The 22,120-nt window shown below is 39.3% G+C and overlaps 1 protein-coding gene across 2 annotated transcripts in view; it reads right to left on the bottom strand.

Annotated features, from left to right (window-relative positions):
* Window positions 1-22,120, bottom strand: part of UBE2Q2 (ubiquitin conjugating enzyme E2 Q2) — a 47,110-nt gene that overhangs the window by 11,059 nt on the left and 13,931 nt on the right. The window contains exons 2-7 of one of the 2 annotated variants that reach the window (XM_065847221.2): window positions 19,219-19,323; window positions 12,455-12,559; window positions 10,744-10,800; window positions 10,453-10,539; window positions 8,533-8,673; window positions 3,453-3,537 (exon numbers count right to left, since the gene is read on the bottom strand). In XM_065847221.2, coding sequence (XP_065703293.1) covers window positions 3,453-3,537; window positions 8,533-8,673; window positions 10,453-10,539; window positions 10,744-10,800; window positions 12,455-12,559; window positions 19,219-19,323 — 580 coding nt within the window. The remainder of the gene's footprint in view (window positions 1-3,452; window positions 3,538-8,532; window positions 8,674-10,452; window positions 10,540-10,743; window positions 10,801-12,454; window positions 12,560-19,218; window positions 19,324-22,120) is intronic. The other variant, XM_065847222.2, reaches the window with a different exon arrangement.

Raw genomic sequence — 22,120 nt, 5'->3', positions numbered from 1 at the left:
ATTAATCCATTCCACCATTGTATCTAGAATATTTTCTTCCACCTACATCCAAAATGGAGGGAAGACTGGAAGAAGCAGCATCTCAGTATTACGGCTTTGGTACCTGGTACAAGTGTAAAATACTTGTTACAGACAGCAGAACAAGTTGCCATAAGGATTCTGACAATATCCTAAATAACGGTAGATCACAAGAGACCTTCCAGCAGCTTGTTCATTCACTAAGTCTCTAGCCCTGTTCCTGTGTTCCTTCCCCCACCCTAGAAGCCCTGCTCTCACCCAGAATTCAGTCTGTCAGCTCCATGGGTTGCCAAGCTCCATGTGTTTTGCTACTTTCCCAAAGGAATAACTATTGCTGGTCTTAAGCGCTGTGCTATACCTAAACCAGAAGCTGTAAAAGGGTTCTTCAGAGATGTACACAGCTCAGGACTGACCAGAACACGCAAGCTACACAATCAACCTTTCTAGCACCCAGATTTTGAGCTGAATATTATCTGTGTCCTCATGAACAGAAGCAGCATCAGAGTTTCTTGCTGTCTTGGTACAGAAGCTTCTTAACAACACTACCCAAAGTTGAGAATGGGGTTGTTTAGTTTTTTTTAGTAGTCAAGAGGTGTTATGGCGAACCAGATCCATATGCATTTTTCTTAATTTGGGCAGTAAAAGAAAAAAGTTATTGTCAAGAAGAATTTATCTGATTAGTACCAGTTTCTGAAAGGTCCTTCAGGTAGGGAAGGGAATCAAGGCAGGTCCCCCTCACTTAAACACAGGAGGTGTTGTGTTTTATCCCTCTAAGCAGCCATCCATACAAGTGATGAAGCAAACACAAGCACACAGCAGGACGATGAAGTAAGTAAAAAATTAAGAGATGAAAAGACAGCATGAAAAACAACCCCTTCCACAACAAGGGTAATGCTTACTTATAGCAACTCTACTACAGCTAGAAGTAAATCTCATTTTCTTCAGATAAAGGCAGTGAGTTAAGTCACTGTATATGAACAACACAACTGCTAAAAATACAAACAGAAAAAATTTCATTTAAAAATCCCCAAATTCTTCGTTCCTCCCCCTTCCTCCCTAGTCCCCCAAATTATGTTAAGACCTTCGTAAATTCTTCCATATAAACGAACCATATCTCCAACCTCATATTTGGAAATGAGATAATCTTAGTTTGGAGGACTTGTAACTCCTGTGATCAAAACAGCTTAATGAAACGCTGTCTCATTTGTAGCAGAATATCTTAATTTCTTGAAGTGTTTTTTGCCTCTGTTAGTTCATAAGAAAATGCTGCTCTGTTCATTTTTATAGTTCTTCAGCTAGATTTTCCAGGTAGATAAGCAGCTTCCCTGTTGACAGCATGCTAGTACTACAAGTATTAGTCACTTCAGAAGTCCCAGTGTTGTCCTGAAAACATGTAACCTCACCTACACTAATTAAAGTGATCCTTATGCAACTAAAAAAACTGCCTTAGATTTTCTGGCTTATATTACAAAAAATGAAAACCGTGTTAAATTACTTTGCAACAGTTACCAGAATCTTTAAGTTTAACAATCATTCCCTTTGTGTGTTAACAGTAAGAAATTAAGTGGAAAATGGACCATGGAGTGCATACTCCGAACAAATATTACATTAAAAGAGTCAATTATCTATCATGCCCCTGCTCACATAGCGGCAGTTATCTAACAACAGAAAACAGAACTAGGTTATAAAAGCAGCAGTTGCGAGCGAAGGAGAGGAACTGATATTTAAAGTCACTCAAGTCCTAAGACTGAACAAATCCATAAGGAATGAATCTAGGTAAGTTTTATAACAAACAGCATCTTTTACTAGCAAACTTTAGTAAATGTATCAGTTGGACAGTGCTTCAAAGCAGGCCTGCTATCAGTTTTATCCTGTCAATCTCCACTTGACACTTTACTTCATTACCTTGTTTTAGAGATTGACACGAGGCATCCAGTTGCAGTCTTTTTACATTTCATGAGTCATAAGCTACTATACTACTTTAGTATCTCAACTTTATTTACAGCTTGGCAAGATTTACTTTTCCTCATCATTTAGAGTGTGCTTTCCTACATCAGTTCAGTTCTCTGCAAGTACTTAAGACTTGTTATTAATCTATATCCAATTAATGGCATTATTAAGCAACCCAAACCCCCACCTCAAACTGCTCCTAATACAGGGGCTCCTGGTCATGCCTCCAGCAGTACCACTATTGATTAAGCACCATACAGCCCGTATAGTCAAGTGGATGTTACACCCAATCTTTGTTCTAACCACAAAAACAAACCCTGAAGATCATATACAGGCAGTAAAGCATCTCTCGTGACATAATACAGATCTATTTCTAGGCTCTTCCTTAGACCCACTAATCCGTTCTTTACTGGATAGGTAGCGATCTAGGGCACGCTGGCAAGCACCCTGTTGCAATAGAGCCTAAAAGAAGTAGGCTACATTAGATCACCACTAGGTTACCTAATCAAATTTATACCTCAGCTATTCACCACTGCCCACAATACTTCAGCACACAAGACTATTTACCTAAAAGGTAAATAAGGCAAATCAGAACAAAAGGCTATGGTGTCTTCAGTTCTGTCCTTTTACACACAAAATGCCACAGCCAGCAAGTGAGATTGAAGCCCACTAGAAATAAACTAGAGAAGTTCAGAAAACTGAAAGACAGAGGATTAAAGTTTAGACTGACCTTCTAATCAGGCATCCCTCCTGTTCCCACCCTGGCCTGCACCAGGGCCTCATCCCTGGCTGCAGTGACAGAGTTGTCTGCTCAGCTGACCTACAGTAATTCCATCTGCCCGAAATACAGTTCAATATACTGATTCCTTTGCTGAGCTAGTTTAGATACAGCCCTTATGTGGAGCAAACAGAACAAGCAACCACCTGCCTTACCTAGAGTTAATCAGTGTTTGGTATTCAAATGGATCAGATTAACACCATCACAAAATAATAAAAGTAATAGCAGTGTATTTAAGGTTAAATCCTGTATGATAACCAAACCTTCTGCTGTTGAACACAAATCCCTCTCCAGCAAGCCTATTCTTGTGAGCAGAACTACCCACTGGTAATGATATAAAGCTTTCAACCTATATACCTAGAGAGCTGCATTTCAGCTAGTTCTGAAAACTACCACAGGGGTAAATCTTGAATTGTTCTTTTTAGTCAGTCATCCACCCCAAGAGCATTCTCATAGTTACAGCAATCCTGTTAATTCTTGTATGAATCTTTACATAACAAAAAGGAAGAACATTTTAGATAACATGTATCCTGACTCCCTTATTCTCCACAAATACACTATTTTCTATCAGTATGTGTACATTTTTTTAATATATGTGCACACATATATGTATATACATGCATATGACAACAAAACACAGAAAGATTAGCAGGAGCCAGGAGAATTCTTTCAAAGTGTATTTTAAGGGAAATCTGAAGTGTTTTACCTGTTTTATAACTCTGTGATCTATATATATCCCTGAGTTCTTTCATAAGTCGATCTGAAGCCTGAACTGACCCAGAGACTGCACCCTGAAACAAACAAAACAGACTCCAAATAAGTGAAAAGTAATATTTACATCAAACAGCTTTACATCCATTAAATTCACGCAAAAAAGTATGAAGAATATACAAATTTCTGTACTAGGATTAAGTTTTTGAAAAGTTACATAATCTAGTGAGCAAAGACCACTCAAAAAAAAAACAACACTCTCCCTCTAAAGTAGCACATTAATGTATACACTTACATGGCATAGGTGATACAATTTTTTAACCCAGGTACAGACATTTTTCTGTAGAGGAATTTAATCTCTGGCATTTTGATTTCCAAGGTTCTGTGATTGTGTGATACAGCAGAGTGGCATCTTCAGTTTTGACTATAATGGTACTGAAATTAAAAATTTTCAGTAACTTGCTATACCCGGGTTATAATTCTAAAACTTAATTCAGATATAAATATGTGAGTATTCTTCTGGAGAAGTGGGACTTGTCACTCCAAGCAAGATAAAGTTCCTATTATTTCTACATTTGTGAGATCAAGACTTATAGTTGCAACTACCTTAGAGATAACGGGCCAGTCATGGGATCAGACTGGTATCTGTCAGGTGGGGTTGACGCCAAGAACAGAAAGGCATAGCCATTTGATCTGGAAACTGAAGAAGTTATAAGAGCTGCCAGAAAAGCCCCAAGTGACTTTTCTCCTACTAAGTAATCAAATAGGCACAAAACATCCCATCCTCTCCTGTTGAATGTATTTGTGGTTCTCTAGAACAAGCAGCAGGCAAGCTGGGGAAATCCCTGCTATAGGAGGTAAACACTTATGTGGACCATGTGCCATTTGCTCAGAGTTGCAAGTAACGGAAACACCTGGTGCGTGAATTCCCAGAGCCAAAACTCGTGGACATGTAAAATATTCAAGAGATGTACCACTACAAGATTGTCCTGTTCTCAAGTTCTTCCCCCTAAAGCCGTGCTTCTACCAGTGTCAGAAATGGGAAACTTTCGTCCACGTCATTATAGGCATTATATTTTTCAGTATTTCAGGCTAAAAATTACCTGCTAAAAAAACCCACGAACAATGGAAACTCCTCCAAGATAATAAAACTAAATCTAAAGTGACCCAAAAAGAGCTAAAGAATACAAGTTTGCTCTATTGTCACTGAACTTTCTCAGTATTTGTGCAGAAGTACTTTCATTCCTGGAAGCTAAAGTAGGTTCATATTTACTTCAAGGATTAAACTGAAAATGGAAATGACACCTTAGACTTCATAAAATCTGAAGATGAAAGCAGAGACATTTGAGACTTCTAAAGGAAAGTGCATAAACTCCTCAGCAGGAAATGGAAAGAGCTAATAGCATTATCTAAATAAGAAAAGCATTAATCTCTACAATGTCTGTGGGGAGAGACCTCTGCAGAGCAAGCAGCAGCAAGTTGTTAAATATTTGAAGTTAATGATTCCAGCTCAAAGACCTTTTTGTATTTCCAGCAAGCAAGTGGTTCTTTAAAGTTATTACAGTGTTAAGAGGATGATTAATTGTTGCTCCAAGTTATGTACTGTACCACAAGCCAAAGTTTATTTCCTGATGCCAGCAAGAAGAACAAGATTAAAGATACTGCTGAGGAAGAAAATGGTTCACAAAATTAGCAGGTACATATTCTTAACTTGTATAAAACACACAAACCTTAAAAACTCCTATGACGAAAGCCTTGAGCAGCAGAATAGTGTCTGTAGCCAGCTAAGAGTATGTGAGAACAGGACTGCACACAGTCCTTCCCTATGGAAAAGCCTTCAGCATGATCTGTAACTTCAACCTGCATTTCAGCCAACGGGAGAGAGGATGACCCAGGGGTTTGGAACAAAGAACACGTCAAGAAACTGAAAAGTCTCCTGGCTGCGTTGTGCACTGGTCAAAGCCCAACACAGGGCTCCACATTGCCTCTTCCAACAAGCGGCACATAAATGGCTTTGTTTTAAAACAGCTGTGTAGTTTATGTGAAAACCAGACTGTGTTTAGCCATCACATTCAAGTTTGTGAAACGCACACTGTCCTCTAAGAAAAGGCACTGTGAAGGGCTGTACAGACTCAAAATTTGCTTTATGTTAGGATGCGAGCAAACTTCTGCTATCTTAGAGCATGCTTAACGTGTTCTGTCAAAAGTCCCATGTTTTGGCAGCATAAAGGGGCACTGAAGTGCTACTAGGTCAGCTCTTTCCTGGGTCAGTAGTGCAGCTATAGTTCTTAAGCACTTAAGAGTAAACCCTCACAAGTCCTTTGAGAAATTATTTAAGCAGAGCAGCTATTTCTGGTGACCCACAAAAATACCACAGTTCCTGGGCACCAGCTGAATACCCTGTTCCCTGTACTCAGCTGACCTTGTTTATGCACCAGCATCCACCAGAGCGGCCTGGCATGAGAAACAGCTATTATGTAAGTTGAGTCTGCTGTTGTCAAACAAAGAACCAGCAGCGGTCATTGCAGCTCTGCTAGATACGGAAGGACAAGGCAAAAGGAAAGGCAATATTTGCCAAATGGGAAAGAACAGATAGCTGAAGAAAACCTGCAGTTTTAAGAGGCCTTCCACATCAAGGAAGAATGCTGACACTACAAAACCTTTTTCCAGTTGTACTAAATTTCTAGATGACAGTAAAGGAGAACATGCCTTTCAGGCTGAAGGAGTATTTATTTTATTTAACAATTGAGGCATCTTTATCATTAGGTCTGAGTTATAAATACAGAAATAGGCATCTTCTCAAACTGTGAACAAACATTTAAGTTAAATCAAAACTAATAAGAGACTGTTGTGTATATTTAGTCAAGTCTTAAACCAGACTTGATTATATAGCAAAAGCAGTTTGGCACATTATGTTGAACTGCTTTTAAATACTGAAATGCTGATCAGGTTCTGGGTGTGTTTTCTGGTTTACATGAGGTTTGTTTGTTTGAGGAGGGTTGGGGAGGGTGACCATAACCGTACAAGTTTGCTTCAGACCACCTGGTAGGTTACTTGAATTCATACACAAATCAATCAAAGAGCAAACTCCTCTAGCCAGCTGTCTCATGCTGCCTATTTCAGCAGAACGTAAGTCTAAGGTATTTTCAACAGGTTCAAGTCATATTAGAACAGCACTGGGACACGAGCAGAAGACTTGGAGTTGAAACATTCTGATAAAAGCCTTTCTATTTTATTTCCTTTGCAAAGCAGATGGCTACAAACAGAATCTCTTTTCCACGCTAAAGGGTCAGTAACTAAAAGGAAGTTGGTGTTTTGTTTCGGTTTTATTTTGGGTGGTTTTTTTTTCCCAAACTAGATGAAGTTATTTAGGGCCCTAATTAACGACAAGAAACAGTAAAGATTCAGCTATATAAAGGAGCCTTTTCCCTAAATTCTTATGATAACTAGATATATCAGGAGTGCATCCCATATCAAAAGTGGATTGGTTTGGCTAGGGCTAAGCACTTTGAACATAGATAGTTCTTGCTACAAAAAGACGCTTATGATAAAAACATTAGATTCAAGAGAACTGCCAAGTGCAATTTAGGTTTTTCAGAAAATATTTACCAGAAAAAAATCATCAAGCATAAGAAATAGAACAAGGCTGGTTTCTTAGGCAAAAATCCAGGTGTTCCCTACACACCAATCCTAAATCTTATTCCTTCCCTAGATACTTACAGATCCCTGCCCTGTGCCTAACTACTGCTCACATCCTCCACTATCAGCACATTTTGTGTCTGGGTATGATCTACATGCCTGCACACTTACCAAACAGCACAAAAACTTATGAGCTTACACAGTAGAGGGCACCAATTTAAACACCTTCCTTCAGTATAGATGACCTAGGAAAATTTTAGAACCCTAACCTTTGGTTGAAATTGGTCATTAACAGAATATTGAATTTCATGCACTGCACATTTTAAGCCTCTAAGAAACAAAAGTTTTGATTTCTTTGGAATTTGGGCTAAAGAAAATTAAGGTTGTATGACATCAGCCCTCCTATGTGTACCTTTGAGAAGATTCTCTGGAACTTGGCACTTGTGACAACTTTTCTAAGCCTCTGGAGAACACACTTTTTTTCACAACTGCTTGCTGGCAGGATCACTCAGAAAACTGTGATGACAAACCTGCAGAGCTGCTGAGGGCCCTTGCTTTATGTATTAAACACACACACACACAGAGCCCCTCCCTCCAACAAACACACAACCAACAGCAACAAAACTGCAAAATAAAAGAAACACACACAAACCAAAACAACACTACCACCACCACAAACACACAACTTCAGTAATCTCCAAGTGGCATAGATACTACTGAAAAAAATCCTCATGCATAACATGGATTTAAAGTACAAATTCCTGTGTTTACTAAGAATATTAAGTCATAGATGACTTTTTATGCAGTTTTATATATGGCTTTATTTACCGTTTTAATAAGGGCTCGGCAACAAAAGTCATACTTACAAGCTAGATGCTTTCTGCTGATTCTAGAAGGATGACTATTGTTTGTAACAAAGGCATCAAGCAAGAGACAGAGAGACAACCAAAGAGATAGCTCTGGGAATTAGATGACCAGTTAAATATCATTGACAAGTGTGAAACCTGGATTTACATGTAAGAGTTCAGTCTAGTGAAAAGCTAAAAGATGCTTCTCCATCCAAAATGCCAAGAATAACCCAATTTCTTTGACAAAAGAAATTACAACAGGACTCTCCCAGGCTGAGTTAGAGTGCTTTGAAGTAGTTTTTGTGCCTCTGTGGGATGCAGACTGACAAGTAACTTCCCGTGCCAAAAGAGTCAATGAAATATGAGTCCATTTACTAAATGACCTTGGAATTTCAGCTGGCCTATTCAAACTTCTCCAAAAATAGCTATTGAGGTCCCATAACTTGAGTTATTTGTCCTATATATGCTGGAAGTCAACTACAGGTTAATTTATGTCTAGGTGTATAGTGGTAGGCTTTATTTGCCAAAAACCATTTCTATTTAAAAGCCGTAAGTATGGTAAAGAAAAAACATAAATCATTAACTCACATTTAAGTGATCTTGCCTTTGATTTTTTCTGATTTTTTCTAAGATTGCGAGGTTCTCTTTTTCAATGCCTTCATCCTCAGATTTCTTCCCATCAACTGGTTCCTCCTCCTTCATATCATAGTGATCCAGATCTTCAATGTCCTACAGGACAGAGTAAAATTTACTGTCAATAACTATGCTCTTCATTCAACAAAACTCTCCCCAAATGCATTTAGGGATACAGTCACACACTGCACAGGACTATGTATTAATGAGCATTCAATGCCATTTCTAGTTTGTTTTAACTTCACTCTCTCAGCCAACAGTATTCACTGAAGTGTAGGGAGCCTTCAAAATACAAACAAGACCCAAATTCACAAAATGTTTCTGGTTACAGAAAAAATCACAAGAAGACCTCTGCAAGAACTTAAAGCTGTAGTGAACCAGCCATTAAGGCAAGAAGAAAGCAGGAAGAGAAGACATTTTGAACAGGGTTTGAGAATCCACAAATACCCAAATTTAGGGTGTCTTCAATGTGTTTCTAGAAGTAGACTCCTTTTTAATTAGAATCTTAGCTATATTACACTTCTGGCAAACAACGAGTAACATACCTGGCAGGGCTACAGCAACCCTTCAAGAAAGTGAAATATTAGAAAGCTACATGTACTTTATTCAAGGTGAACATTTTAGCTGGAGATTAGATGCAGCATTAGGATGGGAGACAAAATTACGCGGTCAAATGTCCTGAAGACACGAGCCAACATTTCAGTTCTGAGCTCCAGAATAAGACACTAAAAACCTCTTCAAGTCTTTTCTGGGACAGCATTATTCTGTCGCAGAAGAGCACTCTGAACTTAAGACAACTGCCTGTAAAGTGATTCAAGTGCTATTTGTGGAGAGGAGGGGAGGATGTAAACACCGTGAGATGAAAAAGGGAACACTAGAGCAGCCACACCAGCAAGCTGAGTACACAGCTATCAAACACGTTCCAACACACAGCGCTCCACCACAACCAGGGCTACTCGTTATGCACCATCTGTTGGCATGGCAGGAAAACCAGGCCAAAAATGCAATCCCAAGCATGTCTTAGTTAGAAACACCTAGCTGGTGCCTTTGACAACACTGTTCACTCCAGCCGGAACACAGTTTAGACTGAGTATTCTTTAAAATGCTCAAGTTTCTCAAGATAATGGTATAGCTCTAGGAACTCTACGCTGCTTTTCAATTGAGAAATTGGACTAGGTTACAAGTTGAAGTGCTGCACACAATGCCACCCGACAACTTATAAATAGTGACGTGACAATTCGTTTGACCAAAATAACCCAAACAGAGTGCAAAAAGTTATTTATAGGCCTGAAAGGAAAAAGGAGGTTGTGGCACCAGAATATGGCAGTGTACATACTAGCTCTACAGAAACTCTGGCTCCAACAAGTGTGGTCTGCATCAGGTTACATGCCATGTAATACATGCTGTTTCAAATGGGTAACATTGAGATCTTTTCTAAAGGAAGATCCTCTACTCAAAGAATGAGTTATTCATTCTTACTACACACCTTCTTCATTAAAAGTCTAAATCTGAAGTAGTCAGAACAGTTTTCCTATAATAAGGCTATTTATAGTGGTTTAAAAAGCAGGCACTTTGGAGCTATTCTAACATGCTGTAGAAGTAATTGAAAGGGGTTGTTCTCACACAGTAAAAAGCTCATTAAAAGGAGCACTGTGTTGCCAGACAGTGATATAAACCCATTAAAGTTTAGCATGCCTGTTTTGGATGTCCTTCCATTTCCTTCAACGTATTATAGTTAAAAACTATCTCACCTGTTTAATAAATCAGCAAACTGATTTACTCTTAGCCAGTCTGCTTCAATTTGGGAGGCACTCTCAACTCTACCAGAGCCAGTTCATGTGCTGCTTGAAATAGGAGTTAACAAAGCAAACTTACTGATTTGGCACACAGTGTTATGTATTGTTTGACTAAAGCACAAACAGATGTCCAATTCTCTGTATCCAAGTACCTCACAGCTGCGATCTAGGTTTAAGAAGAAAATTTCACTAGTTTTGTGGTTGAAGTGAAAGCTGACATTAAGGTAAACATCTAAATTTTAAATTATCTTTTCTGTTGAACTCTAGGGAGACTACATTTTACAGTTTGGTTTAATAATTAGCCAGTCACTGAAGAACAAAATGCCAGAACTCTACTCAATTAGGATAAAAATCTCATATACACACATACTTCACCCATATCTTCTTCCTCCTCCTCCTCTGATGTAACTTCTTCTGTTGTTCCATTCTGCAATACAACAATGAGGTTTCTGCATAAATTGTGCGTTACGTTCCTTTCTTTCAAAACCAGGAAGTCTACTATCAAAGAGAAAGCCGTATATACAAAAGTTACTCTTATCAAGATTTGCAAAGAACTGAAGTCTAATGTGAAAGATATAAAGATGCTTTCCTGCAGCATGACAGCGAAGAGATTTTTGCACAAAGTAAAGATAAACAATGTCACAATTAATTTCACATTCAGTTCTAAGTGGAAACTTAAGATTCAGATAAGGGTATTCTATTCTGAGACAGTGACAAATGCAAAGTCAAGCGGGTTATAACTCAGGATCTCTTAACCATGAAATCAGATCATGGCTCCAACTAGAATCCATATACATGCTAGACCTCTGAAAAGAAAACATAACCCACACAACTAACTTTAGACCTCTAAAACATATAGGATTTTGTCTCACTACTCAAAACTTCAATGCAACACCTACTACCATCATATAGCCATTGTTAAAACACCAAAACAAACACATGGAGTTCATTTTTCATGGCTTTCCATTTCAGGATACCGCCTCAAGCTCAGGAAGTCTGAGCTGCAGAAATACCCAGGAACATTCTGATACACCTGTGGTCTGTGTACTCTTCTTCGTCAAGCAAGGAATGCCACTGTTGCAGACAATGCAGGGGACTAGACGGATCTTTGGTCTGACTTACTAAGGCCACTTTCATTTAACTTGCAAATTAGCTGACATTTCTGGCTAAGAAACCTTTCACAGGTCTGTTTTTGAGTTTCAGAGCACAAGAAAGACTGTTCAATGAAGTTCCTTACTGACGCTACAGGCCTATTGGCTTATAGTTGCACTGCTATGTGGGTGGCTGAGAGAAAAGACCTATAGGATTACAATTTGGCACATGACCAAAATAAAGAGAGTTATTTGTCATTACTATAGTATTGTCACCACAGGGAAACCATCTGCTAAGCTACAGGAGTTTTCAGAAATCATGTCATCTTAACATGTATAAGCAAAAGAAGATAACACAATCTTATTAAAAACAAAAAAAAAACCCCACAGTCAGGATCAGTTATCAGTTCTGTTTTCAGCACAGTACAAAACATTCTGGTTAACCAGAACATTTCCCAGCCCTTCACAACTCCCCATTTGTCAACTGCACAAAAAGTAAACAAGGCACCTCAGCTACTCCCTACCCAAAGCAGCATATGGTCTTGTTGTCCCATGTCTCTGCAAGGGACTGAAGAGGAAGGAAAACACCAATAGCAGCTCATCCAAGTACACACTGTAAAGCATACACTCTTCAAGAAAAAGCAAACAGTGTTTAATCCCACTTACATTTCAGAGCAAAGTACATTCGGGAAGCACTGAATGCACAGCAATTGGCTTGAACAATATTTAGGATGGAATTAAACTGACAACACTGGTATTGCCTGCACACCTTTCAGTGACACAGAAACCCCAAAGGCAATTGTGTAATATTATCACACCATTATTAAATTGATTCTGCAAATGAAATTCAGATTGAGGACACCATAAAGCAACAGTGCTTCCTATCTCCAATCTGGTTTACAGAGGTGTAATCACGCCCACCATCTTTTTTCTTGGAGCTGAAAACAGATTCCTTCATTACCACAAGGTGTCCACAGCTTTTTAATTTACCTGTCCAGCTGGTAAAGGTTGATCTAACATTTCAACATCTGGATGCTGAGGAAGATTATATAATCTGCAGAGGTCACATATTAATCGCTTCAGCTGTTGAAGAAGCTATATAAAAAAAGAACACAGAAACATCTAAGAAAACATGGAAATGTCTATTGAAACCACAGCAATATATTTTGAGTTTTCTTCACATGTTGGTACTGAACTTTCAGTCAGTGTTCACCATTTAAATCTGCACACACTGGAACTGAGTCTAAAGGCCCTTCTTTTTCTCTGTAGTCATTGTAATAAAATTCCCAATATGGGAAACCAAAGATGTGGCAAATTAAAGGCAACTCCAATTCATCTCCTCATGTCAAGCGAACAAAGTCATGAGCAAAAGAATAACCTGGTCTGGCAGCATCATCCATTCTAGGCATAGGTAACTCAGCCACAATTGGTCATATTCTCTGAGACAAGATGGTCCATTCTGGTTTCCTAGGTTAAAGAACCATGTCTTCAAAAAACCTAGGAGGAACAGTTTGATTTTCCACATCCTGAAGCCTTTTCTAGGGCACACCAGTGAGGCACCAGGAGCAAGTCGGACTCTGTACAAGGCACAGAAACCAGCTCAACCTCTCTTGTCAGGTTGAGCCCAATCTGTTACCATCATTGATTTCTGTTTCCAACTTTCACCATTACACTGGCCGTATTCTGCTAACTGCAAAACATGGACACCTTTCACTCACTGGAATGCTATCCAGAAAATAAGTTTAGTTCTGCAGAAATAGGGAAACACTGTTTGCCTCTTGATCACCTCACTAAGTGGAGTTCCCCAGCTGTCAGCTTTCTCCACAGGCAGGCTCAGATTCCCAGCTAAGGTTAAGACCACAAAAGACTGTCCTACCGCATTCCCTGACTTTTCAAGGTCTTTGCATAGCTATGCCAGAAAAAGAAAGGACTGCGTAATACATTTGCAAAATAGTCAACACTTCACTATTAGTAGAATTATACCCTAGATGAAGCCTGCAAACATTATACATCCATTTATGGACTTTTTTTACAGATCGTAAAGGGACTTTTTCTTGCCGCTGGCAGAAGGCAGCGTGTAAGACAGCCATTTCTGTACACGCACCCTGCAGCTGCACTAGTAGGTACACTGAGGGCAGCAACCCCCACTGCCCTTTGGGATCTCCCTGGAAAGGAGGGAGACTCAATGTGGCCTCACCCAAAGAACAGCACGGACTGCATACCCTGAAGGAACGATACCTCTACCACACTATTTAGTGTTTGTATACTGTATTCCTTAAAATATACAATAAACTAAGATATCTAAGAAAAATCCAGTCACTCCCAAATATTCTACATGTCTAAAACTTTGCTGTTGGACAGTTTAAATGCTCTTACCTTACCCTATTGCAAGCAAAAATGCAGGCTCTCTGGGGTTAAAAACTCATTTCCCAGCCCAAATCACTCACAGTGAAAAGCAAATGCTGCTGCTATGCTATCTGAAAGCTTCAGTGCCTTTCCCTTTTCCAGTAGAATTCAATGCTCCTGTTTGATCAGAATGTTATTTATTCATCGAAGGCCATGAACTGACATACCAGTTGGTGTTACAAGAATTATGATGTTCTCTATCACACCAAGTTTGCTGTTTCTGCATCATTCAGGACAGTCATCCTTAACTCAAAAATAAAGCGGATGACACCAAAAGAACTGGTGTACCAACAATGCATTTCTTGTGAGTATATACACGAGATATGACAGTTTGTGTTGCCAGAAGCTTTCTGTAACAATCAAATTTCTCAATAGTGTTAAGACTCTTACACCTGTTTGAAACATCCTGGGTGTCTGAAACATCAGGAAATCTTTTAGGAGGCAGAAATCAGGTTAATAAATAAAAAAAACCTGGTTGACGGATAGAATCACAGATCTCAGAATTACTCTCAAGATGTTTAAGATGCGTAAAGATGCACTACTATACATTTTATAGAGAAAAGTTTTCTCTGCACAAACAACACTGTCCCATGGAGAGCTGGAGCATAAATGATAACATTTCAGGAATTGTGTATTTTCTCACATAGCTACGTAAAGCTAGGCAAGCCATTCACTTGTTTACATCTGTTGGGAAGCAAACAAAAAAATCTAAACAGTGGGGGAAGAACATCACCACTAGTGTATGGCTGCTCCAGAGCTCAGAAAAGCAGATGAACACTATCTTAGATGTGCCTGTACAGAAAGAGGCAGTAAGGGCTGGGAAGAGTTCAGAATTGCTTCCCACCCTGCTTCATCCACTGCTCATCCTCTTCAGGATGAGTCCTGTCACCTGAACTGAAATTCAGAAGGAATCTCTGCGGTCAGGACCTAACGCATGGCAAGGTGCTCTCGCTCCCTGCTGACAGCAGTGCCGCTGTGAGGCACACAGCGATCTCAAAGCACAACTGGGACCTGCCTGAGGAACTGTCTCCCTGCCTCCTGCAGCACGTTTTCACCTTGGCATTTGCACTGGCACCAGAGATGACACAACCACAAAGCACTTTACGAGCTGAGGCAGATCAGTTCCTGACGTGCTTCAGCACATGAGCACCAGCTTCACCGCAGAGCGGGCAGCAAGAACGTGCAGCTGGGAGCGGGGACGCCTTCCAGCACAGGAGCCTGCACTTCAGGCTTGAATACTGCACCCGTCAAACTGCAGTTGCATTCTTACAGCTGAGTTGTTTTGCTCGACATCAGTTTCTAAGACCTGCAAAGGTGGTGGCAGAGCAAGAAGCTGATCCCACCTCTACAACCCTTCTTCCTTATCACTATGTTTTTCCTCCACAGGAATTCATTTCATAGCCTTGATCCTTCTGCCATGGATCACCATCTCAGTTATCCTTTATGCTCTGCTCATACATATCAAAAAAATCACAGGATAATCTGGGCCAAAAGGCATGTCTGAATGTCACCCAATCCAAGCCCCTGCTCTAAGCAGGGCCTAGCATGATTTGGGATGTCTTAATAGCACAAGAACAGACTGTTTTGAATGGGATAGCACATTTCTGCCATGTATTAATAACTTAAATGTATTTCCAGACTAACTTCACATGCTCAGCTAATGTGAAATGAATGCTTCACACACAGACTTTGATGCTACTGAGAAAAGCGGGCTGTCAGCATACCAAAAGTTACCCTGGAGCACAAACTGCCTAAAGCAGAATCTAAACAGCAGCTATAATGCAGAATCCACAGGGTATTAAAGGAGCAATGTAAACAGCCAGTAGAAGGTAAATGCTCAAGAGACTAAACACAATGACAAATTTATAAATTAATGATTTTGACTATAATTAGTATAAAAATAACAAAAATATAGAGACATATCATATACACATCTATAACATAAATTCTAATACTTAGGAGTTCTAAGAAGCTGGTAGTTCTTAAGGACACCATAATGTTGTTTTAGAACACAAAACCACTTCTTCAAATTTCTTCTTTCCTGTTCTATCTTACACATCTGAAAACAGTTTAGAACACGTTTTCTGAAATCTACCCTACATTAGGAGCCCTTTTTATGCATGAAGAGATCTTTCCAATGCAGTATGAAAGCATTAGCCAATTTTAGGGCACTTTTAATGATATTAATATACTGCTGGGTTCACTAAAAACCACCTTGTTTTCTGATAACCACGAAACATGGACTCAAGAAGTATAGTGTAAGTCAACATGTGTTCAACATGTTATCTATCTATATATATACACATATGCTATATCGGCATGAACATAAATGAATCAATACATCTTAGCCTACCACAGAAGGAAACTGCTGAAGAAGGATAAAAGAGGGAACAGAGGGAAGCGATACCTGTCATTGGGAGCGTGATTGCTACCGAGCCAGCGGGTAGGCTGTGGTAGTAGCCGGCCTTGCACACTCAGCAGCTTTGGGCAGTTTCAGAGAACAAAGCAAAGCTGCTTCCTGCATTTCGTCTCTATGATCCACGATACGCAATTAGTTGCTGCCACATCAGTAGCTTGCAAGCGCCAGTGTTGTCTCCTGAAATGCCACCATGCGGGACTAAATCCAAATTCTGAACACAGTAGCAGTGTGCTTAGGCAGAGCGGCTTATCCAAACTGTACATACCTATGCTGGGATGCTTTTGTGTCTTCCATGTAAGTTTAAGTTCTCAAGGTGCGGACAGCATGAGAATTAAAGCTACCCATATAAATCCATTTCACGATTGGCTTTAAAAAGCAAACCTCCAAATCATGTAGAGTTATATTTAATAACCCATGAGGTTTGAGACTTTAGACTTGCAACTATAACTTCCAATATTTTACACAGAACAACAAAATTGAAGTAGGATGTATCTTTTGCATGGCACAACCACTAGAAGGCAGCTGGCAGTTCCAGCTCCCTACCAAATCTAACGTCACGTTGGTTTTCAGAATCTGAAAAGGAGTTCAGGAGACATCAGGGGTCAGAGAGAATTCTGTAGCCCCTTCATCCGCTGACTAGAACTCGTCCAAAATGTACAGTCAAGTCGCTAGAGCCTCCAAACCTAATGCTGATTATGTTCTTAACAACCTTTCAACATCTGTAGTGTTTTGAGAAATTTTCATAGCAAAAAGCACCATGCTGATGCCAAGGTAAGGAACACCCACAGAAGATCTTCCAGGGAACCTGTGCACAATTTTAACAAACTAAACCAGTTTTCCTTCTACCACATCAAACAAGGCTTCTATATATACAACCCTGTCAAAATTTTACACCTGAAGAGCATGTTCTTCAATTTCCCGAACAGCTGATACCTGTCAAAAGTTAGCAAGAAGAAAGGGCAGAGTAATACCAGAGAACGCTAAATCAAGGTATATGTGCTAGAAGTGCTTTTAGCACATGTTCACTGTGCTCAGTTGAGCTCCTGGAAGAGTTCAACATAGTTTCCCATTCAAAATTTGACTGTTTCAATGATTTTATGAATTTAAAGAAACACTGCCCAAGTGATCCTTTGGCTTCAATAAATTAAATAAAAACTGGTTTGAAACATGTTCAAAGTCTAAATTGAACTGAGTTGTCAGGAGACCGTATGATAAAAGAGAAGCCTCTGAATATCTATGAGTAGTTCCTTGGCCCTTCCTACCCTACTGGAAGAAGCTGTGTGCGAGTTGCTCCAGCGCCCCTGCAGGGGATGGATGGAGTTGCCTGAGCAAAAGTTGCAGGGCAAAAATCCAAACCCAAAGCCCAGAAAGCCAAGCCTTTTGAGCAAAACAAAGAAGGCAGATTTTGTAGTTTAAGTATTTGTCTCTTCAACCACTCCCATCTGTATTCATCTTGGCATAACATGACGTGGGGTGGATTCCTGAGGAGCCAATAGGCCATCCACAGGTGTCTCTGACATCAGCCCACCAGCTGTACATGGGCAAGTACAATCTTGATATCAGAAGCTGTTTTCTCACAACATACATGAGCAGCCTGTGTGCATATGCAAGTCAGCACAGCAGGTTCTATGCAGGTGTGCGATAAAGCTTCCCAGCCTATGGCAAGCAAACCTGTAGGTAGCTAAACATAGCAAACACCTTGTTTAAAATCTTTAAGTCTAAAGCTACTAGTCATACCAGCTTCAAGCTGGAGAATCTTCCAAAAAGGGCATTTAAGGCAAAAGTTGATTTGGCCACATTTTCTGCTACTATACTATGCTGTATGTCTTTCTAGGCACAAGTCACAAACACTAAGAGAACTACAACATTCCTCTAAACATAGTTTACTATGAAGTTTATGTTGTAAGAAGAAAATACACAAGTAATATGTACGTATCCTGTAACCAGATCAAACATAATACATTGAAACACTGATGCTTCTCTGCAATGTCCCTTTGTTTTTAACTATGGCGAAACCCATTGAGACTCTCACTTGTATCAGAAATAATTAGAAAACTAACAAGTCAAATGCCTTCTAAATTCTTTAGAAAAAGAAATTTACACATCCTTATTTAAGGTAGAGTATGCTTGACTAATATTATCCCAGTAAACACTACATGTGAGTGATTTCACAAGAAAGAACATTCCCAATTTTTCCCAAACCAGGCATATACTAAGGCCAGCACGTAATCCATGTTGTTTGTGGAACAAATTGCATGTGTACTGACATTTTTCTTGCAGTAACGTTCAAGGACACTTTCCTGCATAGAGTAGGATGTTAATTTTATATTAATACATATACATATATATATATATATATACACACAGCTCCTATTACTACATCAAAAGGGTTCTCAAGTAAGATATAATGCCAGACAGTTTTCTGAAATACAAAACCACCATTAGTATCTATGCAAAGATTTGCTTTAAATAGCAATTGTCCAAAGTCACACCACTGTTCAAAGTTATCACTGTCTAAGGAACATCCTGATGAACCAGAAGTTATCAAGTCGAGTTGTCTTTACTGAAACCAGGAATCCTTTGTATCAGTTACCATTACAGCCATGTTTTGGAGAATATACATTCTGAAGAACACAAAGCTCTTGCCTCCATAATTGATCTATGTGCAACCAGAAGAGCTGTTTTATTCAGTAGTTTTAAATTTTCGTGCATTTCACTGTTTATTTTCAGAAAACCTTAAACCATGTAATTATTGGGGTTGAAATTCAACATCTTTCAATAAGCAAGCATTTAAGTAATTTTCTCCTCGCCCAAAATCTTTTGCATTACTTTTTGTTTTACTTGTGTTTACAAAAACCCCCAAACTTAACTGATTTAAATTGCTTGTTAATGTGACAAATCTAAATAAACACCCAAAACACTTGCTCACCAGAGTATTGCTCTTCTTAATATCTTCTAAACGCTCTAAGACTGAAGTCAGGTTTGGGTCATCTGATTCTACAAACCATATTGGTGATGAAGAGGGGTAAGACTCCTGTTAAAACAAACACACACAAAAAAACCCAACAAATCAATAAACAAAAAACCCATAAAGCTTTTAAAACTCATTCACCCCCAAAAATTTCACCACACAGTATTGACACCACCTTTTATCTTACTCTAAGTCAAGCAACATAGAATTTTTTAACACAGCATTTTTAGCAACACCAGAGAAGTTGAAAGAAGTCAAACCAACCAGTTCTTCTAGTATTTCAGCCTATTTTCCTCTTGATCAGAGGATGGACAAACATAAGAACCAGTGCTGAGAGCCCTGGTGGCAGGTGGAGCAGGAGGGAGAAATTTAGAAATTAAGTACAGGTGATTACCAAAAAATTGGAATCACAAGTAGTATGTGTGCAAGAATGAAACTATACCAATGCAAATTTTATATTAAAATATAGATTCTTCCAAACAAAAGCTGTGGAAGGAACAACACCTGGAGTCTTCAGATTCCTTCCTTAAACAGGATTATTCAAACAGTTCTAATACTGGCCCTCAGACTGAGGTACCAGAGTTCACATCTCCCACTTTGGAGGACAAATTAACAGGTAGAACACAATGGCAAAAAATCTGCAATTTTATGTTTGTACCATCAAGACTCAGAGGACTTTTCACAGTTGAAAGATTTCTCAAACCATATATTGCATACAGCCCTATCAAGAAAGCTCACAGAATAACTCACTTTCATCAATAGAGTCATACAGTTGTCCCGCAGGTGACAAAACACATTGAGATCAAATGGGCTCAGGAAGTGTACTGGATTTTCCAGAACAAGCCATGGTTAGGGCATGTACAAAATACGGACCTGATGTGGCCCACGACTGCTCATACAATCCACAGCAAGTGATTTTTCTGTCACCAAGTGCCATTGCAGGCAGCCCTTGAAAAGGTGCCAGAAAGCCCCATGCTATGTAAAGGCCAACAGAAGCCCTTTGACTCTTGTTTAGATGTTCCAAAAAGCAATTCCAATTTTTTCCTGTCACAGGTTTGGTAACACTGAGGATGGAGGAAACCATGTAGTTTCCAACTCAACAGTAAGTGTCCCTTCATATCATTAATGTGTTTGGATTTTTTTTGTTTTGGTTTAGTTATTTAAGGCATTCTTCACTTCTCATACATTTAATTAAGTTTCAGTAGCTGAAGACTAATTGCTGAACCTCAGTTTTATAATTCAGATATTATCTTTATATCCAGAGGTCTTAAAAAATAAAGAGGGTATTTTCATTCATTTTCCCCACTGCAGTTTAAAAGGAAAAGTTCCACAGTTCTCAGACCAGAGATCACAAATTGTGCTTCATTCTTTAACACTTAGAGTCAAGGTTCCTACTGCTACTCTAATAGGTGACTCCAAAACGGGCACTACACTTACAAATTTGCACTCTTTCTTGATTGCCTGGTATATTTTTTGCCTCCCTATCTTAAACAGGCTTCTGTCATTTCAAAGATACTGAGTTTATCAGAATGCAGAACACTACCCATTTGAAAACTGGAGAAAAACACAAGCACATTAGAATTGGCTTTTAACATTAAGAATCTTACTTCCTAACTGACCTTCCAGTTGAAGTGCTGAACCTCATAAAAGAAAACATGAGACTAGTTAAGGGACATCAGCTTTGGCAAAACAGACTATCACAGCAGTGTCTCCACCTGGCACTGTGCTCCAGGGAAGTTCTAGCTCCAGGGGCCTAGAATTCCTACCCCTAAACTGAAGGTTTTGTATAAAATTATTTTTGGACAAGCTCAGAACCCCCCCCCCACCAAGTTTATATTTACTTTTTAAAATCACAGCTAAAAATACCTTAGAAGAATATCCAATATTCCTAGCATCTTCACGAAAAGACAAACTGTTTACATCTTTCAGCTTCACTTCGAAGTGTATCATACCTGAATCGGAGACCTTAGAATACCTGTTCTTGATTAACTAAGGCCTCATCTCAAACGTCTGTCAAGAAAGTCCAGTGCTCAGCTTGCCAAGATTTTCAAGCTAAGGAAGGCAAACAGATGGGTAGCTACATGTGGTTTAATCACTTTCTTCCTTTACCAAATACAGTACCTTAGAAAAGTCTATTTTCTCCTCAGTTGTACTTAAGATACTCTTGAAAGACTAACCACTGTCATCGCTGGAGAAACAAGACTGAATTCCCAGCTGCCACTGGGTTCCCAAACTATTATTTCTTGGAGCTATACTTAATTTCAGATATTGCAAGCTTTGTACTGATTACATCTCACCCATTTTCAATAACACTTAACCTACCTGTAAACTCTCCTGCAACAGTGCAATGTTTTTACCTCTGACTGTCATACTGCACACTGGACCTTCATGCACATTGGGGAACATGAGAAGGGAGGCTGTGAACTGTGGTCCTGCTGCCTGAACACTTGTCTGAACCAGCTTTTTTTGAGACCCGAACTTCTCTGGCCAACTCATTAAAAGAAAGACAACAGGGTAAACGCTACTACCGTGACTTTAGATTATACCAACATTGCCATCACAAAATACAAAGACCAAGTAAAATCCCTTCCCAAGGTTCACTGAGCCATCTGCTTCTTAAAACCCCTGACTCATTAGAATAAAAATATTGTCTAGATACAGTCAACATTTGAACTGTGTATGTGCATTCTCCTAACAGTTGCTGGGGGGGGGGGGGGGGGGTGTGTTTTGGTTTGGTTTGTTTTTGTTTGTTTTGTTTTGGTTGTTTATTTTTTAAATCAGGTATTTGTTATTGATGCTAGGTCAAGCCTAAGCAAGTCTATTAATTGCACTAATTGACAGAAGATAAACATCTGTCAGT

Source organism: Patagioenas fasciata, chromosome 12, assembly GCF_037038585.1.
Source record: "Patagioenas fasciata isolate bPatFas1 chromosome 12, bPatFas1.hap1, whole genome shotgun sequence".
NCBI lineage: Eukaryota > Metazoa > Chordata > Aves > Columbiformes > Columbidae > Patagioenas > Patagioenas fasciata.
This window is presented reverse-complemented; position numbering and strand designations above follow the sequence as displayed.